The sequence below is a fragment of the Muscardinus avellanarius genome (genome assembly GCF_963383645.1).
Source record: "Muscardinus avellanarius genome assembly, chromosome: 19".
NCBI classification, from domain to species: Eukaryota; Metazoa; Chordata; class Mammalia; order Rodentia; family Gliridae; genus Muscardinus; species Muscardinus avellanarius.
Genome location: NC_137805.1, coordinates 24,949,742 through 24,977,456, shown reverse-complemented (window position 1 = coordinate 24,977,456; position 27,715 = coordinate 24,949,742). Strand labels below are relative to the sequence as shown.

Here is a 27,715-nt window from a genome sequence, read left to right as displayed (position 1 = left end):
CATCTTCCTGATCCCCTAAACTTCGTGGCTGGGGCCGAGGACCTGCCAAATGCCATCCCGGGGCGATGCATCACACCAAGCCCTTTACATAGCTCCTTCAAGGCGTCAAAGGTCGCTGTAAATGGAGAGGCACAGCCTCCATCTCCCTTTACAGACCGGCGGCCCCGCCTCTCCAGGTGCGCCCTCTGAGCTTCGGCGTCCCGCGCTGCCAGGCAACGGGTCTCCATGGCGACGCGAGACGCCACCGCGGAGCCCATCAGGGCTTGCGGGCGCTCAGAGACTCCAGGACCATGGCGCAGAAACCAATCAGCACCGCGGCGGCAGAGCGCATGAACCTTGTGGCCCAGGATGAGATTTGGTAACATCTGGCGTCCTGTGAGCCCCAGGGGGCTGGGCCCGGCTCACCTGAACGGTGCATACCTGGCGACCAGATCCCCCCCCCCCTGCCCACCACCAAGCCTGATCGGCCCAGGCACACTTATTGAGGACAAAATTAAGACAGAAAACAAAACCAAACAGTTTATATTTGTGCAAATTGAAGAAAAAATACATATGCACTTTATTTCTCAATTTTCCTGAATTTTCAAAGTAATAATAAGTTGTAATTTTAAAAATCTACTTTCTAAAAGATTTTGGTTTGGCAGACATTTGCAAGGTTTTGTTTTTTTGTTTTGTGTGTGTGTGTGTGTGTGTGTGTGTGTGTGTGTGTTTGTGATACTGGGGGTGGAACCCAAGGGCTTTTCTACCTCCGGGATATACTCCCAGACTTATTTTATACTTTATTTGGAAACAGGGTCTCACTAAGTTGCTGAAAGCCTCACTAAGTAGCTGAGGCTGGCTTCGAACCTGTGCGCTCCTCCTGTCTCAGCCTCCCAAACGCGGGGATTACAAGCGTGCGCCACCTCGCCCGGCTGCAAGGGTATTTATTTATTTATTTATTTATTTATTTATTTATTTGTGGTACTGGGGTTCCTGGAAGCCCTTCTACCTCCGGGCTACACTCCCAGACCTATTTTATATTTTTGAAACAGGGTCTCTTAAGCCAGTGCGGCCGGCTTCAAACCTGCGCGATCCTCCTGTCTCTGCCTCCCAAGCGCGGGGATCACAAGCGTGCGCCACCACGCCGGGCTGCAAGGGTGTTTTTAATTGGCATTCTGTTGGGTTGCTGATGTTACTTTATTTCTTTGGATATGTAACCAGTATAAAAAAGTTACTAATTCAGACACAAGAAAGTTTTAGTTACAATTCAGCATAAGCGCTTCCCTCCTAACTGTGGTGACTCTATTTACCACGTCTGTGATTTTTTTCGTTTTTAATAATACCTGTATTAGTCACTACATATTTGCATTTAAATTGGCTGTTTCACTTAACAAATGAATGTTTATAGGAAACAATGTCTCAGTATCATTTGGCATAAAGTACATAACTATTCATTTTAATAGTATGTCTTTATCCAAGGATCCTCAGTATGAAATACTACCTTAGCATGCTCTGTTTTCTCTCTGCCTGGAACACCATTCCTCCCTTCTCTGCACCAGACAAACTCCTACTCATCCTTCATTGCCCCAATCAAAAGGCCCCTCCTCTGGACCTGTTAAGCCCTCAGACTGTACTGCCCAATGCCCAACATGACCACCAAGCACTTGAAATGCAACTGGTTCAAATAGAGATTAGCTATAAATGTAAAATGCATCCCAAAGTTTCATATCCCCCCCAAAAAGTATTATTAAAATCAATGTCACTTGGCTATTTTTTTTTCTTTTTGATGTAGCTACCAGAAAATTTACAATGACACCTGTGACTCGTGTTTGAATAGACACCGCCTTCGATACTCAGTGTCAGGGCAAAGGGCGGAGCCGGGGCTTCCAGAGCTCTCGATGTGGGGGAGGGGTGCCGATACCGATCCCCAGACAGTGGCCAGGTTGGGCCAGGTGTCTGCAAGTGGGAGGGGCCAGCCTGTCCACTGCACCTCCGCTCAACTCAGATACTTGTGCTGAAATCGTATTGGAAACGGAATAAAAGCAGTGCGCGGGGCGAGGGGTGGCGGCGAGTAAGGTGCTGGGAATAATATTTAAGGAGGGGCTGGCTGTGAGGGCCACACAGGAGCTGAGTCCACACTTGCAGGGCTGGGACCGAGGACCTCCTGGGATTCCCCCACCCTCGGGCCTCACCCCCTCAGGCCAGCAGACTTACAGAATTGTTCCCCAAACGTCCATGGCCGCGGGGCACAGGGGCCTTCAAGATAAACAGGCCGGTCCTAGGCAAGCCCCAAGTGGTCAGCACCCGCAGAGTCCATTCCAGCCACTTTCTCTCTCCTCCAGCCTGCTCAGCCACTGGATGCTTCTGTCCTCTGGCTCCCAGCCCCGCTCCTGCAGCACCGCCATCCAGCCAGTGCACACGACGTGCCGTTGTTAATCAATTTATTTGTTTTATGTTTCAGTACCGGGGATTGAAACCCAGAGTACTCCTTCTCTCAGCTACACCCCCAGTCCTATTTTATTTATGTTTGGAAACAGGGTCTCACTAAGTTGCTGAGGGGCTCTTGAAGTTGGTGATGCTGTCCTCAAGCCCCGCCATCTTTCTGGCTCAGCTTCCCAAACACTGGGATCACAGGCGGGTACCACTGTGCCTGGTTTTAATTTTATGTTTTCTACAGTCTGAGGCTTGGACTAGTTATTATTTATTTATTTATTTATTTTGCCGTACTGGGGATGAAACCTAGAAGCATTCTACCTAAGGGCTACACCCCCAGCCCTGTTTTATTCTTTATTTTGAAACAGGGTCTTACTAATTGTGGAAGGCCTCCCTCACTAAGTTGTAGCTGAGGCTGGCCGTGAACCTGCGATCCTCCTGTCTCAGCCTCCTAAGTACTGGGATTACAAGAACTAAGTACTGGGCGCCACCGCACCACGCCCGGCTCAAACCCTTTTTAAAATTTTTTAAATTTTTAAAATTTTTAAAATTTTCTTTTGCAGGAGATACCGACTGAAAGCTGAATCCGAGGCACGGCAAAACTGGCCCCAGAAGTGGGGATTTTTAACAACTCCCTTCGAGGAGGTAAATATAAATTCTATGAACCCTGAGCCACAGAGACCATCGTTTCTGAGAACAAATGGTTATGAAGCGTATCATTTGCAAAAATAAGAGTAAAGAGCCCGTGACAGGCAAAGATCATTCACAGTGAAGCCGGAGGGCCCTTCCTTGTGGAGTCGCTGAGTGTCCCGAAGTGCGGCCCCGGGCTGGGTGCTTCATTGGGACCAGCTCAGTGAACCGGCCCGAGAGCCCTGTGCAGAGAGAGCTGCTGCTTTACGCACACATTAGAAAACTGAGCTCAGAGGACAGCGGAGTCACGTAGCCGATGGGGCCAGGCCACGGGGAGACGCGGATCCATCTAATTCTGGCCCCAGACTGTGAAATGGGGTGGTGGCCCTCACCTATCCCAGTGAGGGTGAGCAGCAGGGAGTGGGCAAGCGTGGGGCCCCTGGAAAAGCCCCCAGGCAAGCAGCTGCGCAGTGGTCGAGAAATGCTCCTGGAGTTCTCCAGCACAGGCAGCACAGGTCCAGGTGTCCATGGGGAGCACACACCAGGCGAAAGAAACTGGAGGGGCCAGGTATAGTTAATGGGGGCACCGGTAAGAGATGACTGGCCCTGTCCAACAATCACGCAGCCACCATCAGCCCTGCCCAGCACGCCACTTGGGGAAGCTGGTCGCATCTTCTGAGTAAGAGAGTCCAGAAGCCGGGCGTAATGGTGCACACTTGTAATCCCAGCGTTTGAGAGACTGAGACAGGAGGATCACGGTTCGCAGACAAGCCTCCGCTACTTAGTGAGGCCCTTGGCAACTCAGTGAGACCTGGCTTCAAATTAAAGAATTAAAAAAATAGTGCTGAAGGTGTTGACCACAGGTAGAATGCCCCAGGGTCCATCCCAAGTACAGTCCAGAAATTCAGATGTTTGAACAAAATTTGCATCTGGAACGAGGGCCTTCTACTTGTAAAAGCAGAGTAGAGCCACACAAAGGGGTTGTAACACTTCCACAGGGTGCCGGCTGTGACCCCCAAAGTGTCCCCGGCCGGTACCCAAGGGAACCTCCTTTCTTAGGAGGAACACCGAATCCTTCCCACCACTCACGACCCAAGGCAGCAGAAACCCCATCTGTAGCTCTAAAATTATGCCATTCTTAATGAGTTTTTAAAAATTCTTAGAGAGTTACACAATTTGAAATTTTAAGCATAAAAGGAGGCCTTATTAATATGATATGCATAAAACGCATCCATGTTAATATTCCTCATATGTAATTAAGTTGGATTTTTAGAGAGTTCAAAAGTGCTTTAAAAAAACCCAAAGTGGGGCGTGCGGGGTGTGGGGGAGGTCTCCTTTAGGGCTTGAAAGGTCGGTCCTGAAAAATGGTTGGGAATTTCTTTAAAAAAAAATTTTTTTTTTTGGTGGTATTGGGGGGTGGAACCCAGAGGCTTTCTACTTTCGGGCTATACTCCCAGACCTTTTTTATATTTTATTTGGAAACAGGGTCTCACTAAGTTGCTGAAAGCCTCACTAAGTAGCTGAGGCTGGCTTCGAACCTGCACGATCCTCCTGTCTCAGCCTCCCAAGCGCGGGGATTATAAGCGTGCGCCACCACGCCCGGCCATTTCTTAAAATTTGAGTCTATAATGGGCAAAGGTCCAGGCTGCGGTGTGTGCAGGAAGGGAGCCACCTGGACAGGTCTCCTCATGGCTGCTTTTTGTGACCCCAGGCCCAAGTCCCACCCCCACTCTGAACCCCCATGCACCACCGGTCAGATGTGGCCTTCTGGGGAGCAGAGTGAACAGGTCGCACCCCGCCTCGGCCTAAGTCTTCCATCCCTGGGTCTCTGTTCCAGTTGATCAAGGGTGAAAAACCCAGCACCCCGAAACCCGAAATCCAGCTTCCCGAGCGCTTCCGCATCCGGCCGGTGACCCCCGTGGAGAAATACATCAAGGTCAGCAAAACCATTTTAAGTCCTCAATGTCCTACGTAAGAAATAAGCCCGGTTGAAAAGTGTCACCTCGCCAGCCACCAAAAGTAAGAACACAGCAGTACCCGGCGGGCGTGGAATCCAGTGTCTTCAGCCAGATGTGGAAGCACCTGGGGTGAGACATGCTGACACCGACACCCCAAGGTCCTGCGTGCTGCTCTGCAGACCCAGAGGAAGCCAGGGCCCCAGGGCCCCGCGCACTCTTTCCAGCTTCTGCTTCCTGCTCGAAATTCCTTTCTTGTCTATCAAATGAGACAGATGTCCTCCTACCACCTTCTCACCCCCTTGGAATGAGTAGAACCTTTAAAAACATTATCACTGTAGCCAGGCATGGTGGCCCACTGTAGTGCCAGTATTCGGGAAGCCAAGACAAGAGATCACAGGTTCAAGACCAGCCTCAACAACCTAGCAAACCCGTTTCAAAATTTAAAAAAAAAATTTTTTTGAGCCGGGCGTGGTGGCGCACGCTTGTAATCCCCGCGCTTGGGAGGCTGAGACAGGAGGATCGCACAGGTTCGAAGCCAGCCTCAGCTACTTAGTGAGGCTCTCAGTAACTTAGTGAGACCCTGTTTGCAAATAAAGTATAAAATAGGTCTGGGAGTATAGCCCGGAGGTAGAAAAGCCCCTGGGTTCCACCCCCAGTACCACCAAAATAAAAAAAAAAATTTTTTTAAAGGACTGGGGGTGTAGCTTGGAGGTAGAATACCCCGGGTTCAATTCTCAGTACCCCTCCAAAAACTACACACACCCATGTGCACACACAGACTCATTGTAGCCAGATATGGTGGCGCACATCTGTAATCCTAGTACTTGGGAAGCTGAGACAGGAAGATCAAAGGTCTGAGGACAGCCTCAGCTACATAGCAAGCCCCTCAGCAACCTGGTGAGACCCTGTGTCCAAACAAAACATGAAAAGAGATGGGGCTTTCAGAGGTGGAATGCCCCTGGACTCAAACTCCAGTACCACAAACAAACACATGCAAAAGAGAAAAAGAAGATGATAAAGAAGATGGAAAAAGAAGTAAAAGAAGGAGAAGAAGGAGAAGAAGGAGGAGAAGAAGAGGAAGAGGAGGAAGAGGAGGAAGAGGAAAAGGAGGAGGAAGAGGAAAAGGAGGAGGAAGAGGAGGAGAAAGAGGAGGAGGAGGAGGAGGAGGAGGAGGAGGAGGAGGAGGAGGAGGAAGAAATAATAGTCATTTTTAACAGGTAATTTTTATACCCAAAAGCCACTTCCCCTGCCTGCAGGAGCCATTGTCCAGCTGCACACGCCCTGCGCACACCTGTGCACCTTTTCCTCTTAGAAGCTCATCCTGGGAGTGTCTCCACCTGGGAACACGCGAAGCCGCCTCCCCCCTTTTCGACGGCCGCATGGCCTCTGCTGCGGCTGAACCAAGTAGAAGCGTCCCGAGCAGGTGGATTCGCAGATCATGACCAACCACTTGCTCCTGCACGCGGGGCCGCGACGTGCCCATGCCCTGGTGTTGTGGGACCCGTGCAGACACGAGGGAACCTCAGGGCACGTGCCTAGGACAGGTGGCAGGCTGAGGGCATCTGCGGCCGCCTGCCAACAATGTCCATAGCATCTTATCCCTCGATGGCCTAGTTAGCCACGGAGCCCTCCTCTGTCCCATGACAGGGCGAGGTGTGACATCCCACGGGGTTCGCCATCTCTGCTTCAAGTTGGATGGAGACTCAGACTAGCCTGCTCCCAAGGGCCAGGAGGGCAAGATAGATAGGCAAGACGGCTTTTCCTCTGACTGGCTCCGTCCCCAGCCGGCTCAAGGACACTTGGACACCTCTGGTGTTTATAGATGTCTGCTCTGCACGTGGCTTCTTGGGAGATTAATTTCTATCCTTCCTCCAGGATATATTGTAAGGGGCTTTACCCCAAGCAGCCGCCAGCATCCCCGGACCATCCCCGCCCGCCTCTCTGCCGCTGGAGCATCCTTCTATCAAGAGGAAGCGCACGAGCCCGGGCATATTAAAACCCTTATCCCCACTCTTCCGGGAGAACAAATATTCCTCGCTGCTCTGCCTGTGTGCAAAAAAACCTTCAGAAGCAAAACGAAGGATTTCAGAAGTAGGGAATTTGCGGAAACACTTTACCCTCATTTATCCAAGAAAAAAGCCAAGTGTGTCCAAAAAACTGACCGACGAAGCTGAGCCTTTTGGTTTCGAATAGAAACCTGTCGTTCCTCTTGGTGTTTTAATTGAAAACAGTTGCCCTTCATCCCTGTGGTCTCTTGCAGTTTGGGGTGGGGGGAGAGAGAGAGGAGAGGGAATTAATAAATATGACTCTGTGTGTGCCTGCATATGATAGAGACGTATAACCCAAACAACACGCAAACCGCCAGAAAACCGTCTAACAGACTTCTCACCTATTTTATAAAGGGCAGGGAGGAACGTCACAATTGATATTTCTGAACCTTACCTTTTTTTTTTTCCTCTTTTACCAAATAAAAATGATTTCACTGGCCATGAGTTAGTACGCCGAGCAGGAGGAGGTGAGATGTGCCTTCTGCTCCTGCCTTCGGAGAGGGGCCCAGACTCGGCCGCTCACCACGTGCCTGGCTGTCAGCGGCGCGGGCTCCGCTCTCTCCCCCGGGGACTCTTTGCAGACAACCCCCGCCCCGTGTCGCTGTGGCCCCGGTGACTGACGCCCTGTATTTCCACCCCAGGTCCTCCCGTCCCCGCCGGTCCCGAAGACGACGCAGGGCTTCATCGGCTGGAGGTCGGGCGTGCCCGGCTTGAACAAGTGTCTGGAACATGACTCCGAGATCAGGAGCTGTAAGGGCGCCTACGCCCAGGAGCTGGGCTGGCCCAAGCAGGGAATCCACTGAGGCGGGAGCCGCCGGCCCAGGACCCAGACCCCATGGCTGTGCTCCGCTCTGCTGCAAAGAACACGACGTCTGCCGTCGACATCCCCTATTCCTCCGTGCCTCGCTTCCAGAATGTTCCCAGGACACGCCGAGCCTCGGCTGAGTAATGCAGAATAGATGGCCTGATTTTTGTTGTTGTTTATTTGTTGATACCTTGAGAGTTTCTACGTATGATTTTAGAAAAAATAGTGATTTAGAGCCAGGCTTGGTGGCTCACGCTTGTAATCCCTGCGCTTGGGAGGCTGAGACAGGAGGATCCCAGGTTCACAGCTGGCTTCTACTTAGTGAGGTTCTCGGCAACTTAGCGAGACCCTGTTTCAAAATAAAGAATTAGAGCCAGGTGTGGTGGCACTGGCTTGTAATCCCAGCATTCGGGAGGTGGAGACAGGAAGATCGCAGATCGCAGACAGCCTCAGCTTCTTAGCGAGGCTTCGTAACTCATAAAATAGAGCCGGGCATGGTGGCGCACACTTATAATCCCAGCGTTTGGGAGGCTGAGACAGGAGGATCACAGTTTGAGGACAGCCTCAGCTACTTAGTGAGACCCTTTTCAACTCAGTGAGACCCTGTTTCAAAATAAAGAATAAAAAACAGGGCTGGGGTGTAGCTTGGAGGTAAAATGCCCCTGGGTTCCATCTCCAGTACTGGAAAAAAAAAAAAAAAAAAAAGAAAAAAGAAAAAGAGCAGGGCGTGGTGGCGCACGCTTGTAATCCCCACGCTTGGGAGGCTGAGACAGGAGGATCGCGCAGGTTCGAAGCCAGCCTCAGCTACTTAGTGAGGCTCTCAGCAAGTTAGTGAGACCTGTTTCCAAGTAAAAATATAAAATAGGTCTGGGAGTATAGCCTGGAGATAGAAAGCCTGTGGGTTCCACCCCCAGTACCGCCAAAATAAATAAATAAATAAATAGACTAAAAAATAAGACCTGGGGTATAGCTCGGAGGTAGAATGCCCCTGGGTTCTATCCCCAATACTGCAAATGAATAAATGAATAAATAAATAAATAAAGTAAGTAAGTAAGAAACAAGGAAAAAAAGAAAGAAAAAAAGAATAAAAAATAGGGCTGGGGGTGTAGCTCAAAGGTAGAATGCCCTTGGGTTCCATCCTCAGTACTGCTAGAAGAAAATCGTGATTTAAACTTTAAAGGCATTTTGTGCAGGCCTTCAATGGCACCTCTCAGGATCCCTATTGACAGTGAGTTTGCTGACCAGGGGATTCTCTGTCCACGTATCCTCAGACTTGTTTTTTGGGAGGATTAAAACTCTTTGAGGACCCCTTCACTCCCTTTGCTGAGGAAATTTGCAATAGCTTCAAGGGTAGATGTGAGTCCTGTATTTGCTATTAAATATAGATTTCTAGCCAGGCATAATGGCACACGCCTATAATCCCGGTACGGCTGAGACAGGGGGATTGCAGGTTCAAGGCTACTTAGTGAGGCCCTCTGCAACTCAGTGAGACCCTGTTTCAAAATAAAGAATAAAAAATAGGGCCAGGGGTGTAGCTTGGAGGTCAAATGCCCCTGGGTTCAATCCCCAGCCCCACGAAATAAAAGAAAGAGAAAGAAAGAAAGAAAGAAAGAAAGAAAGAAAGAAAGGCTGGAGGTATAGCTCAGAGGTGGAATGCCCCTGGGTGGATCCCCAGGACCACACACACACACACACACACACACACACACACACAAGGTGGGCTTCCCTAGGACACTAATATAACCACCCTGCCCTCCAGCCTGGGCTCCCCATCCCAGCCCAAGCAGCACCCGGGTTCCTGCTATGGACATCACGCCCTGGACCTGCATCTCTCTCTACCCTGCCTCCCTCTGCAGCTGTCCTCCTGGGCCCAAAAAGGCCTTGGGGGATGGAGCGCCCAGGTGGGCAGAGAGCCAAGCTGGCCTGTCTTCAGGTCTGTCGAGCTGGATCCCAAAGAGCAGGAGAGGGAGCGTGTGGCAGCCTCGGGCAGCTCCTCCAAGGAGCAGAGGGCTGGTGCCTAGATGGGCAGGATATCGGGGCCACGCTCGGTCTTCTGCCCTTCCCAGGGCTGTCAGGCCTCGCTGTTGGAGGGCCGGGCTGCTGCCTGCCTTGGCTGACGGGGCTGAGTGGCTTCCATCTGGAGAAGGCCGTCCACACACATCAACCCACCTCGCTGTCCAGGTGTGAGCAGGTGGGCGCTCTGTGGCCAAGCCAAGAATCCTTCTTCAGCACCATTTGAGGCTCTCCCCAGCCCTGAATGCCGGCCTCTGCACCTCCCTAAAGCAGCCTGGGGACCCCAATACCTGGGGACAGGGCTTCTGCTGAAGCGGGGCAGGCCCCACAGCGCCGGGCTCGGAGCCCCCTTGATGGTCCCTCTCCCAGCCCCAGTGTTCTGCCTTCCCCGAACCCTCCTCCAGGCCAGAGTGGGAAACACAGGTCTTCGTGGGCTGGAAGGGTCAGCCCCTAAGAGGGCAGCCCTCGGGGACACTTGTCACCTCCACCTGTGATGCCCGTGCTCGCTGCCCGCCACAGGAGCCGCGGCAGCCTGAGAATGTCGGAGCAAAGGAGAAACGGGGCGTTGTGGGTTGAAGCCCGTCCCCTGAAAAAGGCAACGATGGTGTCCTCACCTCGGCTCCCGTGACTGTGACCTTACCTGGAGTTAAGGTCACTGCAGCTTTGACTAGTTAAATTAAGATGAGACCCTACTGAGCTCTCAACCCAGCGTGATTCGTATCCTGGGAGAAAGGGCCACACCGGGACGGAACAGCCAGGTGGAAACAGAGGTAGAAATCTGAGTGGCGCATCTGGAAGCCAAGGGACACCAAAAACTGCCAGCAGACCTCCGAGAAGCTGGGAAGAAGCCAGGCGGGATTCGACCCGCGGATGTCAGAGGGACCTGGAGACCTTGACCGCAGAGCCCTGGTCTCCCCGGTGCTGAGAGAGAAGTCGAAGCCACCGGTTTGTGCAGCAGCCCCAGGAAACCAGTTCAGCGTCTGGGGCCCACTTGCCCCTCCTCTCCCTCCACCACCGCCATGTGTCTCTCATTTCTCCTGATCCAGGCTGCAGCTGCATGAGGACCAGGTCACATGGCCTGCTCACCGCCAGAGATGGCCCGCTCACGCTCGCTCAGCCCCACGTAGACTAAACAACTGGACGCCTGGCCAAGCCTGTCCCCCTTCGACGCTAATGTTTTGGCATCTCCCCTTGAAGAAATGCCCGCCTCTTGCAATGAGCTGTCCCCTCCCGGCTGGGCAGAGTGGCCAGGAAGAGCGAGGTTAGGCTGACCTCCATCTCAGCCTCGCGAGAACTCTGCCTTGTGGGCTGTCCTGGTCCAGGACAGCGACCCCTGGCAAGGGCTGGTTGTTCTAATTCCTGATCCCAAAACACACCCAGGCGTCACCTTCATGTCCTTCGCAGGACCGAAACAGGGACTGAAGAGCCCAGACAAAGAAGGGCTCTGTTGATCTGTCTCAACCCCAAACCCGCACAGGGACCCGCAGGTGCCCTTGGACAATGTGCCTGTGAGTTAACTCTCATTCGGATTCTTTTGTGTGTGTGTGGTACTGAGGATTGAGTCCAGGGGCATTCTACTTCTGAGCTACAGCTCCCAGGGTGTGAAATGGGGTCTCGCTCAGTTGCAGAGGACCTCATTAAGTTGCTGAGACTAGCCTCAAATCTAGGATCCTCTTGCCTCGGCCTCTCAAAGGATTACAAGAGTGCACCACCACACCTGGCTTCATTCCGATTCTTACTTACCAGTTCCATGTGGACCAACAACTCTGAGTTTTAGGGAGACTGACCAGCAGGAGATGAGCAGGATGGGGCTGGGCAGGCACACCACCGTGTGGACACCGGAACCTTCAGAAAGACCACACCTCTTAAGCGCGGCAGTCCTCAGGGTTGACCACCCCTCCCGTCCACAGTGTGCCAGCAAAGGAGGTGGGTGTGAGCCAGCCGCGTTAGCCGCACCCTGATCCAGGTCCCAAACCACTAAAGACCTGGATCATAGTTGCAGACAAATCAACACCTTGCATAAAACCAGCACACAAAGATGCTTGAATATCGAGGAAACCATGCGATACTTTTTATGCTACCCTCGAATTCAAATGAAGCCTACTCTTCGTGTCCCTTAAATCCCTTCTTCTTAAAACATTCAAGTACAGATCCGCCAGGCGTGGTGGCACACGTCTGTAATCCCAGTAGTTGGGAAGCTGAGACATGAGGATCGCAGGTTCGAAGCCAGCCTCGGCAATATAGCAACACTCTCAGCAGCTTAGTGAGACCCTGTTTCAAAATGATGTAGGGCTGCCGGGCGTGGTGGTGCACGCTTATAATCTCGTGCTTGGGAGGCGGAGACAGGAGGATCGAGCAGGTTCGAAGCCAGCCCCGCAGGCTTAAGAGACCCTGTTTCCAAATAAAATATAAAATAGGTCTGGGAGTGTAGCCCGGAGGTAGAAGGGTTGCATCCCCAGTACCACCAAAAAAATTAAAAAATAATAATAATATAGGGTTGGGGGTAGCTCAGAGGTAGAATGCCCCTGGGTTAATCCCTATCTACACACACACACACACACACACACACACACACACAGAGTACAGATTTTGTGTGTGTGTGTGGTACTGGGGACCCCTAGCCCTATTTTTTATTCCTTATTTTGAAACAGGGTCTCACTGAGTTGCAAAGGGCCTCACTAAGTAACTGAGGCTGTCCGCGAAATGCAATCCTCCTGCCTCAGACTCCCAAATGCTGGGATTACAAGGGTGCACCACCGCACCTGGCCCAGACCCTTTACTTTTTTGTTTGTTTCTTGCAGTACTGGGGGATGGAACCCAGGGGCACTCTACCTCCGAACGACACCCCCAGCCCTATTTTTTATTCTTTATTTTGAAACAGGGTCTCACTGAGTTGCAGAGGGCCTCGCTAAGTAGCTGAGGCTGGCTGCGAACTGCGATCCTCCGGTCTCAGCCTCCCGAATGCTGGGATTACAAACGCGCGCCACCACGCCCAGCTCAGATTCTTTTTCAACATATTATTTCTGTCAATACATAGCCAGTTAGATATTTTATACTAAACAACATCCAGGGAGCCTCATTGGTGGGTTTTTTTTCTTCAATAATTTATTCTCCAACGAACCACATGTGTGCATTTATTTAAGGAAATGAAAACTGAAAACGAGACGCCTTTTTCTTTCTCTTTCTTTCTTTCTTTCTTTTTTTTTTTTTTTTTTTTTTTTTTGTAGGCACAGATTTTCCTGCCTCTGCTCCCCCTGAGCTCCCAGGCTGACCTTCCCACAGGGAGCGAGTTAGCTTAGAAATAGGACAAAGCCCCCAGTCGATGGTCTGGCTAAGAATCGAACTGAGCGACACGCCAGGATGCGATTACCCTGGACCGTTTCAAACTTGACATTTAATCTATGAAAACCAACCTCTTTGCGGGTGTCCAGATGGGCCCGTAAACGTCACCACATGTTGTAAAATACCACGGCACTTCCAAGGTCGAGTCGCGGCTGGTGAATGTGTGGACGGGACGGGACGCCACAGCACGTCCCGCAAAGACCGCCGCCCGGCCTCGGTCAAGGTGCGCGCCCCTGGAATTATGGGAAACCTAAGTGGGTTGGTGGGGACTCTGGATGGATCCCAGCGCAAGCGTGACGTGATCGGATAAAAAAATTAAATGATCGGAAAACACCAGACTCTTGGTCATACACATCGAAACACACCCAAGGATAACTGTCCCCAGACACTCTGGGTTCCTAGTGCCCAAAGCCCAGGACCTGATTGTTTGGAAGTTTAGAACTTTATACATTTTAGAAAGCACCCACACTGTTACATAAATTAAATCCATTAATATTTTCATAGTAAAACATGTGGATATCCACGCTGGCTGGAATAGAGGCTCTAAGAACGTACCAGTGTGAGCTGGACTTGATAACCATTGAGTGCTGGTATTAAACTCAAGGCAAGTCTCAGACTTGGTACACTTTGATGTTTGGGGCTGAAATAGAGTATTACCATCACAGAAACTATTATAGGGTTGATTTTTTTTAAATCAGCCTGTAGTTATGAGCTTATACCAGGACTCTCTTGGCTGTAGGAGGAAGGAGCCCAAGCCAAGCTAGTCAAAGTAGAGAAGGCAAGTATAACAGGGGTGATCTGGCCTCAGAAACAGCTTGACCAGGAATTCACACCACTGCTGTTGAGAATGGGAACAGCTCTCCCCGTGGGTCGGGCTGGCCCTGGCTTTTCAAATAGGAGCTCAGCATTAGGAAGCTGAGAAAGGAGGACTGCAGATCAGAGGCCAGTACATGGGAACCTAGCAAGACTCTGTCTCAAATTGTTTTAAAAAATAATAATGTAAAAAGTTGAGAGGCCGAGACAGGCGGATTGCAGGGTTAAGTCAGCTTCAGCAACTTAGTAAAGCCCTGTTTCTAACAATAATAATGATAATGATTATTTTTTTAAATTTTTTAAAGGGCTGGAGGTGCAGATCAGTGGTAGAACATCCCTGGGTTTAATCCCTAGTGCCACAAAAAGGAAGGAAAGAAGGAAGGAAAAAAGAGAGAGAGAGAAATCTTAGCATAGACTCACCAGAGGCCAGGGTGAGGACCTGGCTGTAGCCAGGCTTCTGGCCAAGCTGGGTGCTCCTCCAGTGATCCTCAGGACGACACCTTTCATAGTCACAGAATACAGAATTCGCTCTCCTTCTGGGGTCAGGCAGTGTTGCCTGCGCTCCCCGGGCTGTGCTCCCTGGGGCATCCTCCCCGAGTGGTGCTCCCCGAGCTGTGATCCACGGACTGTCCTCCCTAGGCCATGCTCCCCGGACTGTGCTCCCTGGGCTGGGCATCACTCCCCAGGCCTGGCCCGTGCTCCCAGGCCGTGCTCCCTGGACCATGTACCCCGGACCATGCTCCCCAGACTGTGTTCCCAGGGCCGTGCTCCCCGGGCTGTGCTCCCCGGGCTGTGCGGGATCAGCCGGGCAGGCTTCCGCTGGAGGACACCCTCCTCCTGCCGCCACCGCTGCCGCCGAGCTACCTTCTGCTTGAGCACGTGAGGATTCTGATTAGATAAAATTCAAATGTTGACTCTTGGATAAGCCGCAGCCTCGGAATCCCCGGCGCCGGAGTGAGCCGCTTGTTCCCTGGAGAAATTAAACCCGTGCATAACAAGCGTGGCCTGTGTGCTCGGGCCGGGTGAGATCGATCGCCTTCCTGCGCAGGAAGCTCCCTTTTAATTAGGGAGTAAATCTCGCTTCTCGGTTTGACTGTCACATTCCGGCGAGGATACACAGGGGATGCTGATTCCGGGGCCCAGAGGCAGCCCACTGGAGAAGCAGTGGTCCTCACTTATGGGGCCCTACGAAGTTCCTGCTGTGTGTGGGGTTTTTTTTTGTTTTTGTTTTTGTTTTTGTTTTTGTTTTTTTGCAATACTGGGGATGGAACCCAGGGGTATTCTACCTCCAAGCTACACCTCCAGCCCCATTTTTTATTCTTTGTTTTGAAACAAGGTCTCACTGAGTTGCAAAGGGCCTCACTAAGTAGTTGAGAACCCAGATCCTCCTGTCTCAGCCTCCCAAATACTGGGATTGTAGACACAAGCCACCATACCCAGCACTGGGTGGAATTCTAAAGAACCCCCGTTCTTCCTGGGATCCACACCCTCATCCCCAGAACCTGACCGTGGGGTAACACCACTGTTATGATTGTGTTGCTGTGGGGGCCTTAGGGCAGGGGGCGATGCTGCGTTATCCAGGCCGGCCGGGGTAGTCACAGGAGCCCTTCCAAGCACAGCGCTTTCTCCGGCTGGTAGCCAGAAGCAATATGGAGACACGAATTCTGGAAGGATCTGATGGCTTTTGGCACTTGAAGATGGACGTGGATAGTGAGCAGGAAACGGCCAGCCAGGGAAGCAGAAATTCCCCCACCCCAGCCAGCGTCCAGCCAGGAAAGGGGGCCACGGATTTCCCAGCACATGGAGCTATGTTCTGCCTGGAACCTGACTGAGCCTAGGGCTGGATTCCCCCCAGGAGCTGGACAGGAGCTCAGACCGCGACACCTGAACACCGGACACCTCGGTGTGACCTTGTAGCCGCAGAGCTGCCGGGTTGCTGACCACAGAGCTGTAAGGTGGACCCCTGCACTTACCAGTGGTCATCTGCTTTAGCAGTAACAGAAACTAAAAGCAAATACCCTGGGCAGGGCGAGAATGAAGAGCCTCGTCCAGCCAGCGACGGAGGAGAAGACATCGTCGTCCTCGCGTCCAAGAGCAGGTCTCCTAGCGCGTGCCGCAGGCCCCGGGCTCAACCCTCCCGCTCTGACACCACACGGCCTCCCGGGCCCAGAGGCAGGGGGCCAACCGCGTTCACGTTCAAGCTGTTTGCTGGGCTACGAGTAGTAAAGTCCTCTGTCTCTGGCCCAGGAGCCTCGTGTCTTCTGCCAGCACACACGAGCCAGTAGCAGGCTAACTCAGTAGCTCAAATCCCAGGCCCAGGACTACCCTCTCCTTTGCACTATTAAACTGGGGCTCATTCTCCGTCCCATCTCCGGGCCCCTCCTGAGGGCGCCTCCCCTGACCTGCCGCCCTCCACGCTCTGAGAGCAACAGATCAGCCATGTCGCGTGTATTTGTGCGACAGTTTTGCTCCTGCCTGGTCCCCGACAGCCCGGCCCTCCTAGCAGGCCGGGCATCACGTCCGGTTAATCCTGCCTGCGCGAGCACTGCCGACCACAATGCCCAGCACACGGGCACTCGGGTTTGTTAAAAGAAGACATCTCGGGTGCCTGGGTCGGGACCGATTCCCAGAAACATCTGCAGCCTGCTCTGAGCGCCAGGCTACAACTCTAAGAAAATGACAGGCGCCTCTCGCCTTCAGATGCGACGCTTTCCAGAAAACACAGTGAAGCTTCAGTGTTTAAAGTTCCAGGGACGTCTCTTCTCAGAAAGCGACGACATTTTGTCCAAGTCGGTACTTGCCCCTCCCGGTGGATATAACGGAGCTGTTTCCAAACGTGATACCTGTCCTGGGGCCGTGGAGTGCTGTGTTTGTCTTTGGTTTTTATTTTCAAAAATTAAGCAGAAAATTGTCAGATTTACTTGCTAGAGCGCCCACCCGGGCTGGACTTCTGCTGACGCCGCCCTGGGCCGGGTGTCGGGGAGGGAGGGAGACCGCGACTTCCTGGCCTCGGCAGCGACTGCCGGCTTCTCCTGCTCATTTGTTGTTTTGTTTGTTTGTTTGTTTGTTTTGATTTGATTTGTTTGGGGTACTGCTGTTTGAACTCTGAGCATTCTGCCTCTGAGCTATACACCCCAGCCGTGTGTGTGTGTGTGTGTGTGTGTGTGTGTGTTACTAGAGATTGACCAAGGGTGTTCTAATTCTGATGTACTCCCACATTTTTTTATTTGCTTTTTTGGTTTTGGGTTTATTTATTTTTTTATTGGTACTGGGGATGGAACCCAGGGGCATTCTACCTCTGAGCTACACCCCCAGCCCTATTTTTTATTCTTTATTTTGAAACAGGGTCTCACTGAGTTGCAAAGGGCCTCACTAAGTAGCTGAGGCTGGCTGTGAACCGCGATCCTCCTGTCTCAGCCTCCCGAATGCTGGGATTGCGAGTGTGCGCCACCACGCCCAGCTTTATTTTATTTTTTATTTTTCAGACAGGGTCTGGCCAAGTTGCTGAGGCTGTCCTCAAACCTGTGGTCCTCCAATCTCAGCCTCCCAAGTACTGGGATTAGAGGCACCACTACACCCAGCTGCAGATTCAGCTCTCCACTCTACGTCATAAAACCCTGAGGAAGGAGTCCTACCACCTTCTAGGAGGGGGAGAAAGGACACACACACACACACACACACACACACACACACACACACATACGCACGCGCACACACACCCAAGTGTGCACACAAGCTGCAGATTACCACCTATGCAACCAGGTGGACACGAGTGTGTTTTCTAAGGCCACGCTGGGGTCAGGAGCCCGCGGAGCCCCCACCACCTGCATCCTGCTGGGACCTGCTTCTCACTCCAGAGACGGCGGGGCCTGACATTTAATGCAGCAGAGGCGCCCCCTCTGTGTCTCTGAACTGGGCCTCAGCAAATAGCAGGCGCCGCCGAAGCCATTCCTCCAAAAGGTCACCAGCCAGACACCCACAGCAAGCCCAGCCGTGACTGTCGCTGGCCGCGGCCTCCCGCCACCCATCCTGCCTCCCAGTCCTCCCGTCTGTCCGCCTCATGCAGCCCAGGCAGGCAGGAGGGCAACAGCCAGGCCCCCAACCCCCAGCCAGGGCCTGCCACCCTCCCAACCCCGGCCTCCTGGCACACAGAGACGTCCTTCCAGGCTCCATCCTCAGGACTCTGCCACCCGGAGTCACGTACACAGGCTTGTCTCAAAGCAGAGGGGTCTGGGGTCTTTCCAGGGGACGGGAACCCCTCAAGACTGCACAAGAAGCCCGGTCGCCCTCCCGGGCCCTGGAGTCACCCCTGATAGGCCTCAGTTTACAACAGAAACCCTGGCCTCCGGGACCAGGTTGCTGGTGCAACTCCCAGGGCCCAGGCTGGGGCATGGCCTCTTAAAAAGAAACAAGCAGGGATCCTCGAGATGGACCCAGGCCACACGGGCCAGAGAGCTTCTCCCAGACATCGGAGGAGACATCCACACGTTAGACACTGGCCAGTCTCCTCCTGTAGGGAAAGCCCAGGGCTCCCCCCGTGACCTCCATGTGTGTCTTGCCACAGAAAGGAAGAAGGTTTCCCTGGCCGCAGTTCAGAACCCCGTGCCGGCCACTCTCAGCTGGACCTCACGCCTGCAGCCACCGCTCACAAACACAGCCTTCCTGCACCCACCAAGGGCACACCTGAGCCTGCCGCGGAGCTGACCGGCCCTGGGAAGACTGGAAGGACAGCCCCAGCCCCCAGCAGAGAACCCGAGAGGCTGAGACAGGAGGATCGCGCAGGTTCGAAGCCAGCCTCAGCAGCTTAGTGAGGCTCTCAGCAACTTAGTGAGACCCTGTTTCCAAATAAAGTATGAAATAGGTCTGGAGGTATAGCATGGAAGTAGAAGGCCCTGGGCTCCATCCCCAGTAACACACACACACACACACACACACACACACACACACACACATAGCTGGGAAAGGAAGCAGGGTGACTGTGGGCGGGGCCTTAGGAAGGAGCCTTGGGCTGAACAGAGGAGCCTCAGGCAGGGCGGGGAGAGGCAGCCAGCATTGGAGGCAGGAGAGCAGAGGTAGGTAGGGTGGCCAGGTGGAGCAAAGGCAGGCCTCAAGCCTCATCTGCCCTGTGAGCCCCTCCAAGGGGGCCCTGTGTACCCACGGGAGACCAGGCACAGGGACAGCAACAGGCCACACCCAGAAACCGTAGGAGGGGTCCTCCTCCAGGAACACCGGGCCAGTGGCCCGCCATCTCTGAGCCGGTCCCTTCAGAGGTCACAGAGGAAGGGGTGGAGTAGCAGGGAAGGACCTATGGCCCTGAGCCCAGCCTTTGAAGGACACCGTGCCCTCTGTGAGCCCCCAAAGGTTCCCACTCCTCCAAAGTGAATCGCTCCTATCTAGAAACATGATCTGCTGTTTCACAGACCAGGCTGGAGTCCCAGGGAGGAGGAGAGGTGCTGGGGGAGCCGCCCGCCCAGAGAAGAGCATCCCCCTCCAGCAGGGGTCAGGGGCCAGCTAGGGCCAAATTCTGAGACTAGAAGGCTTTGGCGCTGTGCGTCCTTGGGCAATCTGCTTTACCTCTCTGGGTCTCAATTTTCTTACCTGAAAAAGAAGAAATTATTAAAAATAGTAAGATCCTACCTACCTCACAGGGGCAGAGTAGAGATACAAAGGGTGGCAGTCACCGGTTCCTGAGTGATTGCCGTGTCAATGTCAGGAATCGCTGTGTCCGGGCGGGTGGGACCCCTCTCCAGGGAGCACACTTCTGTCCTCCACGGGGTGGCAGGCGCCCCTCCAAAACTGTCTCATCCTTACCCCAAAAACTCTCTTTCACCTGCCTCCTGCCAAGAGTTCACTTTAGTTGCATTTTCTCAGCTAATTTATGTCTAAGTGTGCTTTTTTCTTCTAAAGTCTTATATTTTAAGGTTTCCTTTTAAAATTAAGCAGTGCACTCTTGCCTACTCGTAGAAAACGAGTAAAATATAAAATGCACACAGAGGAAAATAAGATGTATCACTCGAGCTGGGCTGCTGGGATGGAGCCTCCCTCTGGGCTGTGACTCCCCCAAACCGCCCGGCCTCCAGACACCACATTTCCATCTTAAGAGACTTCCCTGGCTTCCCCTTGTCATCCCAGCACGGGGGAGGCTGAGACAGGAGGATCCGGTGTGCAGACAGCCTCGGCTACTCAGTAAGGCCCTCCGCAACTTAGTGAGACCCTGTTTCAAAATAAAGGAAAAATATGGGGCTGGGGGGTGTAGCTTGGAGGTAGAATGCCCTGGGTTCCATCCCCAGTACCTTGCGCGCGCGAGAGAGAGACAGAGACAGGGACAGAGAGACAGAGGCAGAGACAGAAAAAAGAAAGAGACTTCCTAAGAGGAATTCCCTGGCCCGCCATTGCCTACCCCGTTCCTGGAAACCACAGTTACTTAATCTCTGCCTCCATCCCACCAGCAAGAGCCCCAGGCCAGGCCAGGCCACAGACCTGGAGGGGGCCTGGCAGTCTGGGACCCCGCTTGCCGGCCTGCCCAGGGCAGGTGGTTTCCTGGGGAGCTCTAGACACTGTGCTCTGCCTGGGCCGCAGGAGAGGCGCCGCACACACATGGTGACCTGCTTGGGGCAAGGTGGCCAGGGCATTCCGCCTCTCTCCCAGGCCTTGGCTGGGCTGCTCTGGGGCCTGCGTGCTAAGGCCAGGCAGGAGGACACAGGGAGATCATGCCCCAGGCCCTGGAGGGCTCTGCCTGGAAGCTCGGCAGTGGAGGGGACCGGGGAGCCAGATGGCACAGACACGGAAGAGATAGCTCGTCCACCTGATCTCCACAGCAGCGCTATTCACAGGACAGAGTACAGAGGAGTCATGTGCAAATCCGCAGCAGGGGGACAGCTGGAACCACCCTCTCAATGCCACTGTCCTGAGACCTGGGCCAGAGACTCTGTGAGGGCCTCGTCGTCCACATCTACAAAACAGGCTCACAGGAGTGCCGCCTTGAAGAGTCCCGGCAGAGCTGAGCATGGCGGTGCACACCTGTAATCTTAGGAAGACTGCAGGTTCCAAGCCAGCCTCGGCAACTCAGCGAGGCCCTCAACAACCTGGAGAGACCTTGTTTCAAACCAAAAATATCAAAAGAATGCCGAGCATGGTGGCGCACGCTGGTCATTCCAGCATCAGGGAGGCTGAGACAGGAGGATCGCGGTTTGCAGACAGCCTCAGCTACTAAGTGAGGCCCTCTGCAACTCAGTGAGACCCTGTTTCAAAGTAAAAGAAAAAAAAAAATAGGGCTGAAGATGTAGCTAGGAGGTAGAATGCCCTGGGTTCCATCCCCAATACCACAAAATTAATTAATTAATTAATCAAAAGGGCAGGGAGTGTAGAATGGAGAGTACTCCTGGGTTCAATACCTTGTACTAAAAAAAAAAAAAAAAAAAAAGTCCCGGGGAGGTGCGCAGGCTCCTGGTACACACCTTAGCACTTTATACCTTCGCATCTGCTCACGTTTTTCCACTTCAAACCCAAGGAGCCCACGCTGCTCACCCAGAGCCCCCTCCCCAGGGCAGGGCTCAGCAGCAGCAGGTGAGAGCACCCTGTGGCTCCTCGCGGGTCCAGGTTAATTCGCAAGTAGGGAAGCCACGCGTGGGAAGGCCGACGGCGCGGTCCCACACCGCCCCCTGCTGGGCCCTCGCGGCGGTGCAGGACCAAGCGGCCAGGCTGGCGGCCTGAGTCGGCCCAGGCCCTCAGGCCCCACCTCTCCGCGAACCGCCCCAGCCCGCTCCTCCAGCCCCGGAGCAGGTGAGCTGCGCAGGGAGACTTCAGAGGGCGCTAAAACATCAGTATTCCGGTAAGTAAGCTTGCAGAAGTGAAGATCACAGCGCAGACATCCATGATACACAAAATACTGAGATTCTAAGTGAGGACCGGGTTATCGTGACCGATTCCCTCTTGCCTAGGCCCCAGAGAGGCTCAGTACAGCACAGCACTGGAATTTAGCTGTCTTTAAAGCTTCAATACTTCATCATGGATTTTTTTTTCCTTTTTCCTTTATCCTTTTTTTTTTTTTTTTTTTTTTTTTGTTTTTAATTTTGTGGTACTGAGGTTGGAACCCAGGGGCAGTCTACCTCTGAGCAACACCCCAGCTCTATTTTTTTATTCTTTATTTTGAAATAGGGTCTCACTGAGTTGCAAAAAGTCTCACTAAGTAGTAGCTGAGGCTGTCCACGAACCCCGATCCGCCTGTCTCAGCCTCCCAAATGCTGGGATTACAAGTGTAAAAAATTTTTTAAAAATTTATTTTTAAAATTGCTTTTATTTATTTATTTTTTATTTTTTGGTGGTAGGTACTGGGGATGGAACCCCAGGGCATCCTACCTCTGAGCTACACCCCGGCCCTATTTTTTATTCTTTATTTTGAAACAGGGTCTCACTGAGTTGCAGAGGGCTTCACTAAGTAGCTGAGGCTGTCCACAAACTGTGATCCTCCTGTCTCAGCCTCCCGAATGCTGGGATTACGAGTGTGTGCCACGCCACACTTGCTTTTATTTTTAAAATTGCATTTAAATAGCATTTACCTTCATTAAAGGTGGTCTTGTTTTGTTTTATAGTGCATTCTGTTTTGCTTTATTTTGTTGTTGTTGCTTTTTACAACTTCCCTTTTTTCCTGCACCTCACATGTGAGTGCCGGGTCTCTGGGCTTCTAACTCCGCCGTCCTCCCCACCGGGAGCTCCTGCCGCTTCTCCTCCAGAGCGTCTGGCCCTTGGTGTAGCCAGTAGACCCCCAAGCAGACTGCCAACCTCCAGAACCGTAAGGCAAGGCTTATCAGGGCCGGAGTTTGTGAACACATTTACAGCAGCTGCTGGAGCCTGACGCCGTGACCACAATGCCCTTCCCCGAGTTCCTTGAATTTCACAGGAACCTTGAGATGCCTCCAGCCAGGAGGGGAGGCCTGGCAGCTGATGTCTCACTATTCATGAGGACCCTGTATTAGCCCCTGTGGCCACTGTGGCACATGACCACAGGCCGGGTGGCTTGAGAGAGCAGGGCCCGATTCTCTCTGTCCCGAGGCCGAAGTCTGGGCTGAGCTCTTGCAAGGCTCCAGGCCCTCTCCTTCCAGGTGGCCCCAGGAGTCCCTGGCCCGGCTCAAGGCTTCATGGCTCCAGAACCTGCCTAGGGTCCCAGCACCTGCTCCCCTGCTCCCCTGCAGTGGTGTTAGGCCTGCCCAGATGTTACAGGACATCTGTCCCAAGTTCGTCAATCGTCCACCGGCTTTTCCTAAAGGCCTTCTGTGCAGGTTCCAGGGATTGGGACTCAGGAGCTGTAGGGCCTTGCTCAGCCTTCCACAGGGCCTGGGACGTGCCAGCCACTCTCTGGGAGAGGCGAGGGGCAGTCACCTAACCCGGTGGTAGAGAATCAAGCTGCAAGCTGGATGTGGTGGCGCACGCTTGTCATCCTGGCATTCGGGAGGCTGAGACAGGAGGATCGCTGTTGGAGGACAGCCTCAGCTACTTAGTGAGGCCCTTTGCAACTCAGTGAGACCCTGTTTCAAAACAAAGAATAAAAAATAGGGCTGGAGGTGAGGCTTGGAGGTTGAATACCCCTGGGTTCTATACCCATTACTGCAGAGAGAGAGAGAGACAGACAGACAGAGACAGAGACAGAGACAGAGAGATGAGATGCCGCATACAGAAACCTCAGCCCCATGGAGGCTGCAGTCGCTGGCCAACACCAAAGGGGGTCGTCCTAGGAGGCCGCAGGACAGCATGGGTGCAGGGGTCCCCTCTTCCCGGAGGCCTCGGCTCCCCACCCTCTGGCCCCCTGCGGCCTCAGGAGCCACCGCAGTGTTCAAACATGGGATGGGCCGTATTTCACACACTCCGCCATCCTGTCACGCGACGTCTGGGGACCAGAGCTCACCCAGAGGACTTAGCACACACGCTTGGCGGCTGGTGACCCCACAGATGGAACCGCAGCTTCAGCATGGATAATTGGCCACATATAATCCCCCATTTTATTTGAATTTGCCATTATAGTTAATTACATGGGCCTACCCCTGCCACTTAGGGAAGCATATAAATCATCTCTAAGTCATCTGTGCAGAGCTGATTCCCACAGAAAAGACAGTAAATGTACCCAGCAGGCTCAGAGGACATTTCACATGCACGTGTGTTCACGCGTAAAAATAGATGCATGTGTATTTATTCTGCACGTGCTCAGACACACACACCTACATATATGTATCAATACAGTCAGCTATATATACGTACCTATGGATATATGGACATATCATATTAATGGTTTTTCTCCCCACCTCCAGTCTCCCAGGATCTTGTGGTATATGTTTATTTATTTCATTTATTTTTATTTATTTATTTTTCCTACTAAGGATTGAGCCCAGGAGCTACATGTGAAACACAGCCCCTCTGGGTTGCTCAGAGTCTTGCAAAGTGGCTGTCCTCAAACCTGCAGTCCTCCTGTCTCAGCCTCCCAAGTACTCAGACTACAGGCGTGGGCCACCACGCCCAGCTTTGGAGTACATTTTCAAAAAAAAAAAAAAAATCTGTAAAGGAGACAGCTTGAATGTGGAGTTGTCAAGGACGCTTGTAATCCCAGCGCTTGGGAGGCTGAGACAGGAGGATCACGGTTCGCGGACAGCCTCAGCTACTTAGTGAGGCCCTCTGCAACTCAGTGAGACCCGGTTTCAAAGTAAAGAATAAGAAATAGGGCTGGGGGTGTAGCTCAGAGGTAGAATGCCCCTGGGTTCCATCCCCAGACCTGCAAAAGGAAGGAAGGAAGGAAGGAAGGAAGGAAGGAAGGAAGGAAGGAAGGGTGAAAACAGCTACCACACGACCTCACTCGCATGGAATCAGAGAGCCGACTGAAAGGGGTTGGGGAGCACGGTCATGGTACGTCGGGCTGGGGAGGCGCAGGCGGGCGGGGCGCCAGTGGACCCAAAGTCACACCACGTAGGGGAGGGGTGGCCGTTGTCTGTTGCACAGCAGGGTGACTACAGCTGACAGTAAGGACTGCATATCTCAAAAGAGCAAGGAGAGAGGACTTGGAATGTCTGCCCACAAGCACAGAACCAGCGATTGAGGTGACAGCCTCGCCAGTCACCCTGGTCTGGTCGACACGCACGGTGAACCCACGCATCTCACTGTACCCGGAAATACACACGAGCGCTCTGTGTAAGTTAAAATAAAACAGTACTTTTCAAATTAAGAAAAGATGAGGCTGGGAAAGAGAAGTCAGTCTTCCGACTGTGCGAACGCCCCACGTGTTCCAAACTTCTTCGTCTCCTCTCCTCTTGGGGCTGTGGAGGACCCACCACGATGGAAGCCCCAGAGAGAGTGGCGTTTCCTGGTGCAGGGACTCCGTACAGACTGCGCCATGTTATCAGTCCTTTACTGTTAACTACCAAGCCGTGTTGGACAAACGGGTGTTTTATTTATTTATTTATTGGTGGTACTGGGGGTGGAACCCAGGGGCCTTCTACCTCCGGACTATACTCCCAGACCTATTTTATATTTTATTTGGAAACCGGGTCTCACTAAGTTGCTGAGAGCCTCACTAAGTATCTGAGGCTGGCTTTGAACCTGTGCGATCCTCCTGTCTCAGTCTCCCAAACTCAGGGATTACAAGCGTGCGCCACCACGCCTGGCTCAGGGGGTTGTTTTAAAGGGGGTGGGATGAATAAATGCTATCCCTTCACCGTGACAGAGAAGACACAGAGGTAGTTATGGCACCCACCATCAATGACCACACCAGGCAGAATCCTAAGACAGCTGGGTGACTCCCGACTCCACCGTCCCAGCCTTTGGGAGGCCCCTTCGCTGGAACAACTCAGGACTTTCCTCCAGCTGCCGGGAGGAGGCAAAGTCCAGGGCTCAGAGATTCTGCAGAGGTGATTAAGGTGCCTAATCAGATGGCTTTATGTTACTCGGGGGCGATCCTTCATCAGATCTCAGGGAAGATCATGGGCCTGTCCCAACCCAGGGACCCTCCCAGAGGAAAGCTCAGAAGCGATTCTGCCTGTCGTCTCCTGTCTCCTACCACGAACTCCAGGGCCACCCAGCCCGGTTAACCACCTGAGCAAATCCTTCCCCACGGAGCCTCCAGGTGAGAACACGGCCCTGCCGGTCCTTTATTTCAGCCCCTGCGACCCTGGAAGGGAGCCCTGAATCTGGGCCCAGACTTCTGACCTAAGAGCTGGGGATAATATATGGGTGTTGTTTTAAGCCAATAATTCTGGGCTCATTTGTTCCACAGCAATAGAAATTGATATAATGAGCCTATTAAAATCTCTTTAAAATGCAATAAAGTAAGCGATTATACTGTGAAGATCACTGACTTACACCTATAAGACAAATGGGGGAAACCGTCCTGACAGCCCGCAAACGTGCCTCAGGATGAGACCTTTGGTGACAGCCTCACAGAGGAGCTAGAAGAGGACCAGGTCTCCACGGCTCGGCTGGGCCTGAAGCTCCCGAGCCACAGAAAGCTTTCCTGGGCCCGACCGGCTGGTGGTGACCCAGACCCCGGAGGCGGCCCCGGGAAGAGGAGGCATGAAATGTGTGTGGCGGAATGAACCACGCTTAGCGAGTCAAGCGTCACGAGCACGTGACTTCAAATCGATGCATCTAGCCGGGCGCGCTGGCGCACACTTGTAATCCCTGCGCTCAGGGGGCGGAGACAGGATGATCGCGCGGGTTCGAAGCCGCGCTGGCTTAAGAGACCCTGTTTCCACATAAAACAGTATAAAATAGGTCTGGGAGTGTAGCCCGGAGCCAGAGGGCTTCCAGGAACCCCAGTACCACCAAAAAATTAAAAAATAATAAAAATAAATAAGTCTATGCATCTAACTAGGCAGGGGTGGTGGCAGTGTATGTCTGTAATCCCAGTACTCAGGAGTCTGAAACAAGAGGATTGCAGGTTTGAGGCCAGCGGCAACAACTTAGCGAGACCCTATTTCAAAATTTAAAAATTTTTGAAAGTGCCCAGTACAGAGAGAAAGAGGAAAGAAGGAAGGAAGGCAGGCAGGCAGGCAGGCAGGCAGGCAACTATGTTATCTATATCTCTGCTTCTCTCTCTCTTTTTTATTGTTTTGTTTTTGTGGTCCTAGATATTGAACCCAGGGGCATTCTACCTCCAAGCTACACCCTCAGCCCTATTTTATTTTTATTTTGAAACAGGGTCTCCCTAGGTTCATGCATGTCTCACTAGTTGCTGAAGCTGTCCTCAAACTTACAAGCCTCCTGCCTCAGCCTCCCAAGTCCTGGGATTCAAGGCATGCACGACTGCACCTGGCTCTGTTTTTCAATCTTACTGGAAACGAGGAGCCCTTCTTTCTCTCCTGGATCCCCATGCATGCAGAATTTATGGTATTTGTTTAAAATGAATTCATGGATGTCTGCTGCCTACACAGGGTGGAGTCACAGATCTTAAAAGCAGCAGGATGGAAACTCAAAGCAGCCACACCCAACCCAAAGACCCACCTTCTAAGACTACACTAGAAGCCAGGTGTGGTGGTGCACACCTGTAACTCCAGTACTTGGGAGGCCGAGACGGGAGGTTCACAGGTTTGAGGCCAGCCTCAGCAACTTCACAAGACCCTCAGCAACCTAACAGCACCCTGTTTCAAGACAAAATATACAAAGGGCTGGGGGGTGTAGCTCAGAGATAGAAAGTCCCTGGATTCAACTCCCAGTAC

At 52.7% G+C, this 27,715-nt stretch overlaps 1 protein-coding gene across 1 annotated transcript; it reads left to right on the top strand.

Moving 5' to 3' along the window:
* Positions 1 to 290: 290 nt before the first annotated feature.
* CIMIP1 (ciliary microtubule inner protein 1) lies at positions 291 to 7,851 on the top strand (the record flags this gene model as incomplete). The annotated part of the gene is made up of 4 exons (XM_080716723.1): positions 291 to 358; positions 2,976 to 3,057; positions 4,880 to 4,978; positions 7,690 to 7,851. 4 exons carry the CDS (start codon positions 291 to 293, stop codon positions 7,849 to 7,851), a joined length of 411 nt encoding a protein of 136 aa, XP_080572849.1.
* Between the last annotated feature and the right edge of the window lie 19,864 nt (positions 7,852 to 27,715).